The 12,012-nt window shown below is 42.8% G+C and overlaps 2 protein-coding genes across 5 annotated transcripts in view; one reads left to right on the top strand and one right to left on the bottom strand.

Moving 5' to 3' along the window:
* The window catches only part of Slc7a7 (solute carrier family 7 member 7), a 58,027-nt gene extending 52,824 nt beyond the window's left edge, over positions 1–5,203 (top strand). For all 4 annotated transcript variants that reach the window (XM_076849982.2, XM_076849984.2, XM_076849985.2 and 1 more), the window contains exons 5-10: positions 1,912–2,035; positions 2,275–2,378; positions 2,656–2,752; positions 3,570–3,719; positions 4,362–4,545; positions 4,761–5,203. In XM_076849982.2, the coding sequence (XP_076706097.1) occupies positions 1,912–2,035; positions 2,275–2,378; positions 2,656–2,752; positions 3,570–3,719; positions 4,362–4,545; positions 4,761–4,864 (763 nt within the window). In that variant the 3' untranslated portion in view covers positions 4,865–5,203. The remainder of the gene's footprint in view (positions 1–1,911; positions 2,036–2,274; positions 2,379–2,655; positions 2,753–3,569; positions 3,720–4,361; positions 4,546–4,760) is intronic.
* A 448-nt stretch (positions 5,204–5,651) lies between these two features.
* Oxa1l (OXA1L mitochondrial inner membrane insertase) lies at positions 5,652–10,080 on the bottom strand. Its single transcript, XM_076849987.2, has 10 exons — positions 10,003–10,080; positions 9,393–9,554; positions 8,209–8,422; positions 7,480–7,623; positions 7,159–7,244; positions 6,824–6,988; positions 6,551–6,655; positions 6,293–6,455; positions 6,139–6,219; positions 5,652–6,056 (listed from the first exon to the last, which is right to left on the bottom strand). The coding sequence occupies exons 1-10, from the start codon at positions 10,063–10,065 to the stop codon at positions 5,932–5,934; spliced, it is 1,308 nt and encodes a 435-aa protein (XP_076706102.1). The 5' UTR covers positions 10,066–10,080; the 3' UTR covers positions 5,652–5,931.
* Positions 10,081–12,012: the final 1,932 nt, after the last annotated feature.

Here is a 12,012-nt window from a genome sequence, read left to right as displayed (position 1 = left end):
TAAAAAAAATTTTTTTTTTCCCTTGATAAATCTTTTATCCATTTTTATCCCTACATAGATAACTTTAGGCCATAGATGTCCAGAAATCTTCCTTTGCTTCCTTTCTTGTTTCCCTAATTCATGCTAACAATGAGGTATTGTTTCAGTCATTTAGCTATATCACTTGCCAACATTACTCTAAATAGCTTTGTAGTTGAGCAAAGTGGAAAGAGCATTGGACAGGGAGTCAGTGGGTCTGGAGTTTGTCTTATCACTGATTGTTAGATGACCTTGAGAGAGTTGCTGTGCCTTTTCTTTGAATGCTTCTTTATCTGTAATTAAGAGGGTTAAATTATAGGATCTATGGGATCTTATAGGATCTTTCTTGGCTCTAAAACATTATGATTCTGAGAAGTAAGATTTGACAGGGAGTGGATTTCTGTAAATTTTCAAAAAGAATAAAAGTTCTCATACCAATAAACTCCTTTTGGTTTTGAGAAACAAAGAGCCATCTTGGTATACATCTGGAGTTGCAACTTTGGGAACAGAGTTATTAGAAGCAGGATTGAGGTCTAGTTGGTGCTTCCACCTACTAGACAGAAGCTGAGTGACTTTAAGAGTTTTTGCCCCTGTCTCTTTTTGGTAGTCTAGCTGTCAAGGATAAAGATCGTGACTTCTTTGACTAAAGGAATCTTGACAGGTCTTTGTGCTTCTCTTGGGGACCAATTAGGATGGCACCTGACGTTCTCAAACTGATGAAGGTGTGTGTCAGCTTTTTGTTGCTGTGATCAGAATACCTAATAGAAGCAGTTTAGAGGAGGAAAAATGTATTTTGGGCTCAGTTTCAGAGGTTCAGTCCATGGTTGGCCAACTGCTTTGCTGTGGGCCTGAGATGAACCAGAATTTTATGGTAGAAGAAAGCTGCTCAATTGGGAAGCAGTGTGTGTGTGTGTGTGTGTGTGTGTGTGTGTGTGTAAGAGGAGTCAGGGACAAGATATAGTCCCCAGAGGTACACCCCCAGAGACCTACTTTCTCCAGCCATGCCTTACTCTGACCTATAATTACTACCTAGAAGTCCATTCACATAATTAATGCATCAAATGGATTAATCCACTGATGAGGCTATAGCTCTCCTAATCCAGTCTTTTCACCTCTGAACACTAACACATGAGTCCTTTGGGGATATTTTCAGATCAAAAATCATTTATTTCCCAGGTTGCTTGCTCAGATATACATTCTGCTTTTCCTACTGAAGGCCTATCTTAATCTTTGCAGATGTTAGATTTCACAATTTGCCTCCATTTCTTCTTATATTTTTCTTAATTTAAACTTTCCTGTGGTGATAATCTTAGAGAAGGGATACTGACACCAACACCTTTGGAAGCAAAAATAAAATCACTACCCTCTTCCTGTGCTGCTGTCATGCTGTAACTTAGTTCTCTGTCAATTCCTTTCCCTGATTTTTCTTTTTTTGCACAGTTGTTTCTCCTGGTATGATGTTCCTTTCCCCTAACCCCCTTCCTTCCTTACTCCCTTCCTCTTTCCTCCCTCCCTTCCAGTACTGTAGATTGAACCCCAGCCTCATATATGTGAGGCAAGTGCTCTATCATGGAACTACCTCCTCACCTCTTTTTAAACATTTTCTTCTTTTGAGATAAGAAGTTGTCCAGGCTGACCTCAAACTTGTGGTCCTCCTGCCTCAGTCTCCTGAGTAGACAGAATTACAGGTGTGTATTACTACACACAGCTTATTTGTTCTTACAAGTTTACAGCTTTAACCAGTACTCTAGGCAACCTCAAATGCTGAGGCACTGGGGAAATGTAGCAGGAGTCTCCATCTTTGGAAAGATGAGTATGGCAGTAAAGTCTAGGATTAAGAGATAAGGATGAACCTGTGGGACTGATGTATACTTTATTTTTGTTTAACTATAGGAATCTGCCCCTCTCCATTGGCATTTCCATGCCTCTTGTCACCATCATCTACATCTTGACCAATGTGGCCTATTACACCGTGCTAGATATGAGAGACATCTTGGCCAGTGAAGCTGTTGCTGTGGTAAAGATTTTTACTAGCAGAAGGTTGAGGGTTTGTTGTGGGTTTTGGGGTATATCCCAGCTCTTCACAGTCCTGGAAAGGAGAGAGCTTTGAAAGGAGTACATTGGGATTCTGGGCTTGTAAGAAGAAACTGTTACCCTTAATGTGGAAGAAGGGTTGGATCCCTGGGAGCATGCCTATTGATGCCTTTCATTCCTTTTATGTCCTACTAATGACTATTTTCCATTCCTTTCCCTTAGACTTTTGCAGACCAGATTTTTGGAATATTTAACTGGACAATCCCACTGGCAGTTGCCTTATCCTGTTTTGGTGGCCTCAATGCCTCCATTGTGGCCGCTTCTCGGTAAGAGTGGCATCTTTTGCTAGGAGGGTTCGTATTATGAAGAGCTAGATCAGGAGATTGTACAACTTACAGGACTTGGACTTTAACCTCCTGCATTCCTCAACCTTTCTTCTTCCTATCAGCAGCCTTAACTTCTCATTAATCTCAACAATGAACTCCGTTCTGTATTATTTGAGCCTTTTGAAGGGATAGCAGAGAGGGAGGGCAGTGGCAGGTGAACCAGGTTGTTCCCCCATGCCCCACAGTTTTTTCACACTCTTCTAACTTACCTAAATAGGCTTTTCTTTGTGGGCTCGAGAGAAGGCCATCTCCCTGATGCCATCTGCATGATTCATGTTGAGCGGTTCACGCCAGTGCCTTCTCTGCTTTTCAACGTAAGTGATCCAAGAAGACTGAAAGCCAGATTGTGCAGGAAGTTTTAGTAGTAATAGATATGAGTGTTGTAGCTTCCTGAAAGTCTTAAAGGAGACTCTGATAGAAAAAGTATTGATGGAATGATGGACTACCATCATGGGCTAGGCTGTGCCAACTGCTGCAGTGATTCCTGAGAATCTTACTCCTCTTAGCAATGGTAACCACCTCCAGTCTTAGATAAGGCATAAAGTACAAGGAATACATTTTAATGATTAACTGCCATGACAGGTAGTATTTAAGAAATGGTCCTTGGATAGAGGGTGACTGAAAAGACACTTGGAGGAAGTGTATTTGAAATAGATTTTGAAGGTTAACATTGCAAATAGTAGAGATAGGTTTTGTAAGAGAAATAGCATCAGAAAGTCCTGCAGTAAATCAGTATGGAGTTGAGTAGAAGAAGAGCTGGAAATGAAGGCTGGTCATTATGGAGAGGGCCTTATGAAATGATTGAGGGATTGTTTTGTGTTTTATTTATGTATTTATTTAAAAAAAATTTTAGATGTCAGTGGACCTTTAATTAATTTATACACAGTTCTGAGAATCCAACCCAGTGCCTCACACACACTAGGTGAGAACTCTGCCACTGAGCCACCACCCCAGCCCGTTTAAAGAGGGTTAACTTGGCAGAAGTTTGAAGAAACAACTGAAAATCCAGTTGAGGCTATTAACTTCTGACAGAAAAGGAGTGAAGGACAAAACTTGAGTCTTAAAGGGGTAAGAAGAGAGCCAACAGGGGTGAAAAAGCACTTTGGAGCTAATTTGGGCTTGCACTTATAGGGTATCATGGCACTGATCTACTTGTGTGTAGAGGACATCTTCCAGCTCATTAACTACTACAGCTTCAGCTACTGGTTCTTTGTGGGACTTTCTATTGTGGGTCAGCTCTATCTACGCTGGAAGGAGCCTGATCGACCTCGTCCCCTCAAGGTAACTTACCTCCAACCCACCTCTGCTCTATCTGAAGCATTTTTCTTTCCTTCTTTGGGGATTGAACCCAGAGGCACTTTACCATTTTGTATTTTGAGACACGATCTTGCTAAATCTCCCAGGCTGGCCTCTAACTTGTGATCCACCTGCTGCAGGCTTCCAAGTTGTGTGCACCACCATGCCGATTTTTTTTTTTTTTTAAACTGGGGATTAAACTGGATGCTTAACCACTGAGCCATATCCCCAGTCTGTTTAAATTTTTTTTTTTTTGATTTACGGTCTTGCTAAGTTGCTGAGGCTGGCCTCAAACTCGTTACCTCCCTGCTGCAGCCTCTCAAGTAGCTGGAATTATAGGAATGTGCCACTACCCCAGGCAAAGGGAATTCTTACGGGACAGTTCACTCAGAAACCTTTGCCTGGGACTTGATGTGTAGTTTTGTGTTGAGATGATGGAAAAAAGGCTTACTGCTCTGTGTAGTGCTGGAGACTTGAACTCTGGGCCTGGGGCATGCTGGGCAAATGTTCCACTACTGAGCTTTATCCATAATCCTTCCCTAAAAAGTGCTTTGGTCTTTTGGGAGGTGGGGTTATACTGGTTGTCAAGAATCTTGAGCTAACTCCTAGTTTCTTCTGTGCCCCTAGCTCAGCATTTTCTTCCCCATTGTCTTCTGCCTCTGTACCGTCTTCCTGGTGGCTGTTCCACTTTACAGTGATACAATCAACTCCCTCATCGGCATTGGCATTGCCCTCTCAGGCTTGCCCTTTTACTTTCTTATCATCAGAGTGCCAGAAGACAAACGACCTCTTTGCCTCCGAAGAACTTTGGGTAAGCCTTGGGTCTTTAGGTCACTCAGCTACTTGATAGCCAGGTTTCGGCCTCTTTTGCAAATCTAGACTCCCAAGTCATCTTTGCCATAGCCCCCTCCTGTTATTAACCATATGCCTTAACTGAATTACCCTCTTTGGGCCTAGTGCCATTCAGTGCAACTTCACCCAGTTGACCTCTTCCCACTTTTAACTCAAATTTGTTTCTCTTTGTAGCATCTGCCACATGGTACCTCCAGGTCTTGTGTATGTCAGTTGCTGCAGAAATGGATTTGGAAGATGCAGAAATACCCAAGCAACAAGACCCTAAATCTAACTAAATACTACCTGGAATCCTGAGATGTGGAAAGCAGGGGCTGAAGCCAAGGGAGCTGAGAAGTACAGCTCACTTCTTTGGAGGCGACATTCAGGAGTCTGGTCTAGGCAGCTTCAACCTTTGAACTTGCATTTTAGAGATGACAAAGTAATTTATTTGTTTTGCTACGTATTGTTCCAGACTTTGTAAATGGATGGTAAAGCAGACTGTAGTGTGGCACTGTTGTTCCAGGAGCACCTCTGGGTGTGACTACCTACTTCTCTTTTGCTTTAAAAGGGCCAACAATGCTCCAACCTTGTCTCCCTTTAGAGAAATATGAAACTGTCACAGGTGCTGAACAATAATAAAAGGGTTATGTTCCTAAAAGTTTGAATGGCTTCATTTTATACAATGTCTTTGGGACAGCTCCCATTAGCCTACGTATAGACAGACCTAAAACAATTTCTTTCCTTTCAAGCCAGCTATTGGAAGCTGATAAAAACAACCTCTACACAAATAAGAGAACTGTTGTAGCAAGATGTTAAGTTTTTACATAAAAACATCACCTTTCATTCTTAATTTTCACTAAAAATCTAGTAATCTATTTCTTGATGGAAATGGAAATTGTATAGGTTATCAAGAAATGTGGTTATAATTCTCAGATACAATCTTATCAGTCATTTCTATGACCACAATGCAAATATGGCTAGAACACACACACAGGGTAGAAGTGTAAGGTCTTAATGCCAGGTAAAAATGGTCAGATACTTCCCAAGAGCATGGGCTATCAAAAACAATCTTGACCCAACCTATTCATTTCTCTGAAGTACACAATCCATTTCTCTGTTTAATAAAATATCAGGAAGCAGCATGTAGTACAGAGGTTTCCTAATCCTGTGGAAAGGAAGATTGCTTGGCTCCCCTGTACTTTTATATGCAGGAATAAGAGTTTGTAGTGGAATCAGTTTTTAAAATGAACATCTCCACATCATACAGTTCCTAGGCCTGATACAAGGACAAAGCATCAAGTCTGTCTTTAGGATGGTTCTTTGAGGAGACAGAGTTCCTGACAGAATGAGCAGGGAACACAAGTCAGCCAAGTGTGTCACGCCAGGGCTGCTTTGACTTTGGTTTGCTGCTGCTGCTGGAGGTTTTGGGAGGGTGATTCTTTTCATGCTGTAGTAGAGGGTTGTGGGTAAAGGTCTGCCGTAAGGGACCTGGAGGAAGAGAAAATAAATCTCAATTAACAAAGAAAAAGAAGAAATGAAAGGCAGAATTTAGCCTGAAAGGATTATTTACCCCTGGCTGCTAGCTCCAAGTGGTTCTGCATGCGTCGTTCACGCTCACGGAGCTGATGTGCAATTTCAGCATTCTTCCAGCCTGGGTAAGGAGGAGCTCAACTGTTAGTCCCATTCCCATTTTTTTAGACCACTTTCCCCTCTCATGTCCTTACCTTGTTTGAAGCTCTTTATGAAGCCTTCCCGGGGAGGTAATTTGTCAGGGTCGTGCACAACACGCTGGGGTATTTTAAGTACAGTGCGTACAGCTGGAATCCGGAGGCAGGCTACTTGGCCCAGGGAAAACATATTGGAGGAGAGCCAGTACATGAACACTGCCTAGGTGAGAATAAAGGGAAGGTCCTCAGAGACTGCATTCCTGGTGGCTGGACTAGATGGGAGGACTTGGAGTCATTTCCTAAGCCATTACCTACCGAGGGGAAGTGGATGGTTATGGGCAAGACTACCAGGGGCATCACTCTGATAACATTTCTCATCCACTGAAGGTCAGAACTTTGTACACCTGTGTCAGCACCTAGCTGCCAAAAACAAAACAAGGGAGCAGAGAAAAGGAGTATTGAACATATGTCAGTTTTAGTAATCTGGTCTTACCCACTGACTCTATTTCTCCAGGGAAATTTCCAGCCACTTTACTCCCTTCTCCCAATTTATGTTGCAGGCCTGGTACTTGACCAACTTGGGCTTACCTCCAGGACACCCCACATTGTAGCAGTGACTACTATCGGTAACATGTAGATGGGATCAGATACAGTGAGATCCTGGAACCACCAGAGGCCACCTGTCTGCATACTGGGCACAGGAAGGTTGGCCATCTCTCTCAAGGCAATGAAGAAGGAGATGAAGACTGGTGCCTAATACACAGGATAAGCAGTGTCAGCAAACTTTAAAAGGGGGGACATTCTCAGTACCCCATCACTGAAAGCCATGTATATCACCACCAACTGCTTTTGTGGAGGTCTGGGGCATGGAAAATACAGAGAAGGCCATTTGATGAAATAAGGAGGGAAATGTTTTTGCTCACCTGAGTCAGAGGCAGAATGAGGGGTTTAAAGAATTTAATATCGTGCTTTTTCTGGTAAAGTGTCATCTCCGAGGAGGCCCTGTAAACTGGGAGGTGAGGCACAATTAATGGTTGGGCTAACAGTTATGTCAGTGAGGGTGAACACCTGGCCCATGAAATTTCTAATTAACCTTGGACAGTCCCTGAAAGTGTTAGGCCTGAGAAACAGCTAAATCTTTAGAATTTGCCCAATTGTTGCAATTCCTGGTTTAGGTTGTCTCTTTACCCTAGGACAATGTCTGCAAATGTGGTCCTCTCACATTCATACTGTAACTGACTCACACTCAGCATTGTCTCCTGCCAACTTGGCCTCTCTGATTCTAGTGGAAAACTTCTGGATCTCTGGCAAGTGGTTGTGAATCTTGGCTGCCTCTCGCTGGCCCTTCACGATGAGAGGAAAAACGAGGCAGCGGGCAAGGACTGTACCTGAAAAACACAAACTAGAATTAAAACGAAATTAAAGCATTTCTGTAGTTAGAAGGTTGAAGATTCTTTAAGTCCTCAATGATAAAAGTCTCTCTTATTTCAGCCTTTTCTATACTGTGACTCATGCCCAAGGGGCCCAGAACTCAGAAGTAAGTTGAAGACCAGGAGAGAGGAGATAATTTAAGGAACAAGGTGTAGAAAGAAACAGAATTCAAAAATAATTTAAACCTTAATAAGAGGAATGTGGTTACCTTCCTAATTTGGGGGTTTCAGTGCCTGATCAGACTATTCTCTTAAACCAGGGTAGCTTCATCACTGTTAATAAGGCCCTCTTACTTCAACTCCCTGCTCATGTTCAAATATCTATACTTCTTTAATCTTAGATTATCAAGCCACTTTATAATGCTCTTCAGGAAATAAAAATAGAGTGCATCTAAGCTTCAGGAACCTGTACTATTCACTTGAATTATCTGTTTGACTCTTATATTCCTGCACCTATTTCCTTAATCCTCTCACAGAAATGCCATCTTCAAGGTTCTATCCCTAGGTCCCCATTCCACCGTGTCCAGGATATATTTCTCTTACATGCTGCAATGGCCCCCCACCAAGGAAGGCCCAGGTTAACATGCATAAATTCCAGGAGGTTCTGGATCAATCCCACTGGGGTGTATGACCCTAGTCCCAGTTCAGCGAAGCTCTGTTCTGCAACAGCTTGGATTGTATCTGTAGTTCCTCCAGAAGCCACCTCAGGTACTGCTGTGGGTGAAGGAGTTGCAGGAACAACAGGAGGTACTTGGACCTATGTGAAAGGAAGCCATGTGTGTATTCATTAAATAGGACTCACAGAAAGTGAGGTCCTCTATGATAATCAATACTGGATTCTGTTTTCTCGACTCCTTTTCTTGTTCTCCCAGATTGGCTTACAATGTCCACAGAATTCATGCTTAAAAAGGACATATTTTTTACTACTAGGCAGGAAGATAAATTATTTACAGTAAGAATTCATGACTTCTTTTCATCCTGGGAAGTCACTTCTCAAAATCACTGTTTCCTGAACTTCAGTCATCTTCCCCCATATGCTGAAATAAACTATCACACAATTTATCTTTAAAATCAAATCAGTTTTTTTTTTTTTTTTTTTTTAAACTAAACTGTTTTTTTTTTCAGGGCTGGGGACTGAACCCAGGGTCTCCTGCATGCAGGAAAATGCTCTACCACTGAGCTACACCCCCAGCCTTCAATTCACTTTTTATGACCAAAAACCCCACTTGATCGCCTCTTAAGAAACAGCTGAGGATGTGGCTCAAGCGGTAGTGAGCTTGCCTGGCATGCATGCGGCCTGGGTTCCATCCTCAGCACCACATACAAATAAAGATATTGTATCCGCCGAAAACTAAAAAATAAACATTAAAAAAATTCTCTCTCTCTAAAAAAAAAAAAAAAAAAAAAAAGAAAAAGAAACAGCTTCCATGAAATCATGTATTTATTAGCAAATTATAATTTTCCTAATACACAAACCTGGAATCATGTTTCATATTACCATCATTAGCTTAGCATTACTCTAGCAAAGAGTACCTTGAATATAACATAAATCTCTCATTGATGTACTTCAATCTTTTTCCTACTGAGTTGAAAATCCATCCCAAGCAGATGCTAATATTTTGGGAAGCTGGGTGAAACGTGGGAAAGAACCCTGCTACATATTCTTCTCGCCCCTCGAACAAAACAAAACAAAACTACCCAAGAAGTAGGAACCAAAGGCTTGTTACCTGGGCTTCTGCAAATGAAATGGCAGAGGTACTGAGGCAGCGGTGGCTGGAGGTTGTGACGAGGACATAATGCGGCTGCCTGCAGCCCGGGTGGCTTGGGACCTGGAGCCCCTCTCTCAGCGGTTTCCGCGGCCACTGCGAGGACCCCACGATACTGTGGAACTAATCAGATGAAAGGATAATGGAATGTCTATGCTGGAAGCAGAAGGCCCAGCGTGAGGCCACAGGGTTTTCACTAGGATCACCCCTCAAGAAGCAGACAGCTTGCCATCCAGGCAAGCACACTGCTGCTCTGCTCTTGCAGACTGCCGGCCTGAAGGCATGCAACTGGGGCATGTAGGGTGGAGCTCAAGCCGGAGTTTCCTGACCTCAGTTACCTAAGCAGACCCACTCCGGGGTCCAGGCCCGAGGCTTCGGAGAACTTGACCCGGGGTAAGGTAGTCCCTGGAAACCGACAACATAACGGGGCCACCGAGCCCTCCGACACCGAGACGTAACCCGAGGTCATGACACTCAGATCCTGGTAACCAGGTCAGCGGCTGCTCCTGTCCCCGGCGTAGGGTGCGGGGGCAGGGCAGCATCCTGGCTCTCAGTTTGGGTACAACCTTACCTGACGCTGGGGCCGTAGCAGGCGCACAAGCTCCCAGCGTCCGCACATCAAGCCCATCGCCATTTTGCCCGGAAGAGGACTTGCTTTCGCGCGTGCGCACTCAGAACGCAAGCCCGCAGGAGGAGGCCCTTTTGGAAATGGGCGTGGGACCAGAGTTGTCACCACGGATCAGGTAGTTAAAAAGAGTGGAGCTTGGTGGCCATATTTAATGTGGGCAAAAGCCTCAAAGGGTCACGTTTAGTAAGGTCGCGCGGAAGGTGTCCTCCAGAGGCTTGAAGCGGGTTGGAGTTAAGAGCCATCTTAGTGGCCATTGTTAATGACCGTTTAAACCTGGGGAGTTTTTAAAGCCGTGATAGACTTCTGATTTGTTGGGCTAAAAATAGCCTTTGGTCTGGGCGTGATGGTGCACGCCCGGAAGTCCAGTAACTGAGACTGAGGCTAGAGTATCTCAAGTTCAAGGCCAGCCTCAGCAACTTACGAGATCCTGAGTAACTTATGCCGAGTAACTTATTTTAAGGTTTCAAAATAAAAACTAAAAACGGCTGGGGATGTATTGGTACAGCACCCCTGGGTTCCATCTCCAGTATCAAATAAATAAACAAGTAGCTTTTGGATATCTTGGCTGTACGTGGCATGGGTTTTTCCCACCTAATGATGTTCAATTTTTATATACTAGATAATATTGTAATCGCAGATTCAGTGACATTTGAGGGTAGTCTGGAGTTTGACAGAAACGGAGGGAAGGCAGCTTCTAGGAAATATTTTACTCCCACTTAAAAAATGCAAAGCTCTGGACTGGAGTGTGGCTCAGTGGTAGAGTGTTTACCTGGCACTTTGGAGTCCCTGGGTTCAATCCTCAACACCACATATAAGTAAGTAAAAGATCAATTGACAACTAAAAATTATTTAAAAAAAAAAAAAAAAAAAAGACAAAGCTCCACCATTTCTTTTTCCCTCAAGTGGGATTATGTGAAGATTGCTACTATGATGGTACAAAATGAAAGGTGAAAAGCTGACACACTGCACATAATTGAATAGAAAAAATAGAAAAAAAATCACCTGCATACTTGGTGTTCTTGAGCTGCTAAACCACACTTGTAACCACTTATTTTCGTATTTCTAGACTTTGTTCTGTAAGATAAAGATCTTTATTGTCTAGACTCTTAGTCTGTTGTGTAGGTATTCTATTGTGTGTGTGTGTGTGTGTTTTACTGGGGGGATTTAGCCCAGGGTCACTCTACCACATTCTGTCACCACCCACACTTTTTTTTTTTTTTTTAAATTCTGAGACAGGGTCATACTAAATTGCTCAGGCTGGCCTTGAATTTGTGATCCTCTGCCTCAGCCTCTGGAGTCACTGGGATTACAGACTCTGTCACCTTGTCCAGCTGGTAATCTATTTCTTGAAGCTGAAAACATTCCTAAAGATATGTAAAGTGAAGTTATCCTCCTTGGAGGAAAACAATTACTGTACAGAAAGGTGTGAGTTGATTGATTTCAGTCACTACTAGTTTGGAATGGTTATGAATGCATCTGATAGAAATGATAAAAATGGGAAGCAAAGAAGTAGAATATGATTAGTAATAATTAGGTATAACATGTTGAATGGGATTAAACAAGATTTTCAAATATTAATTTAAAACTCAGTGTGGTTTGAAGTGATGACGAATGTTCAGTTTTGCATTGGGGAAAACTATCATGTTGTAGACTTACTTTGGTGACCCCAAACTAACCCTTCTCCCAGTATTTTCTCTGTTGGTAGTTCCCTCATCTTGAATCTTGTTGATGTGACTAGGATGCATTGGAAATGATGCTATGCCAGTTCAGGGCATCTGCCTTAAGAAGATCTGGTAGTTTCTGCTTTTGCTTTCATGGGGAAACCAGCACTTAGGTTAGAAGTTTATTTCCCACTCTAACATGTTCTGAAAAGCCCAGTCTAATCACATGGAAGAGCATGGAGGTCTGGACTAAAAGCCTCAGTTGAAGGCCCAGCCTATAGTGCCAATGCCA

The sequence above is a fragment of the Callospermophilus lateralis genome, chromosome 3 (assembly GCF_048772815.1).
Source record: "Callospermophilus lateralis isolate mCalLat2 chromosome 3, mCalLat2.hap1, whole genome shotgun sequence".
In the NCBI taxonomy this organism is placed as follows: Eukaryota; Metazoa; Chordata; class Mammalia; order Rodentia; family Sciuridae; genus Callospermophilus; species Callospermophilus lateralis.
Note: the sequence above shows the minus strand (reverse complement) of the source record. Positions and strands in the feature narration are given on the sequence as shown.

Coding starts and splice junctions, on each gene's coding strand:
- Oxa1l (XM_076849987.2), bottom strand. CDS start 10,065: ATGGCGATGGGCTTGATGTGCGGACGCTGGGAGCTTGTGCGCCTGCTA. Junction 9,555..10,002: donor TGCTACGGCCCCAGCGTCAG/GTAAGGTTGTAC, acceptor TCATCTGATTAG/TTCCACAGTATCGTGGGGTC. Junction 8,423..9,392: donor TTTCATTTGCAGAAGCCCAG/GTAACAAGCCTT, acceptor CCTTTCACATAG/GTCCAAGTACCTCCTGTTGT.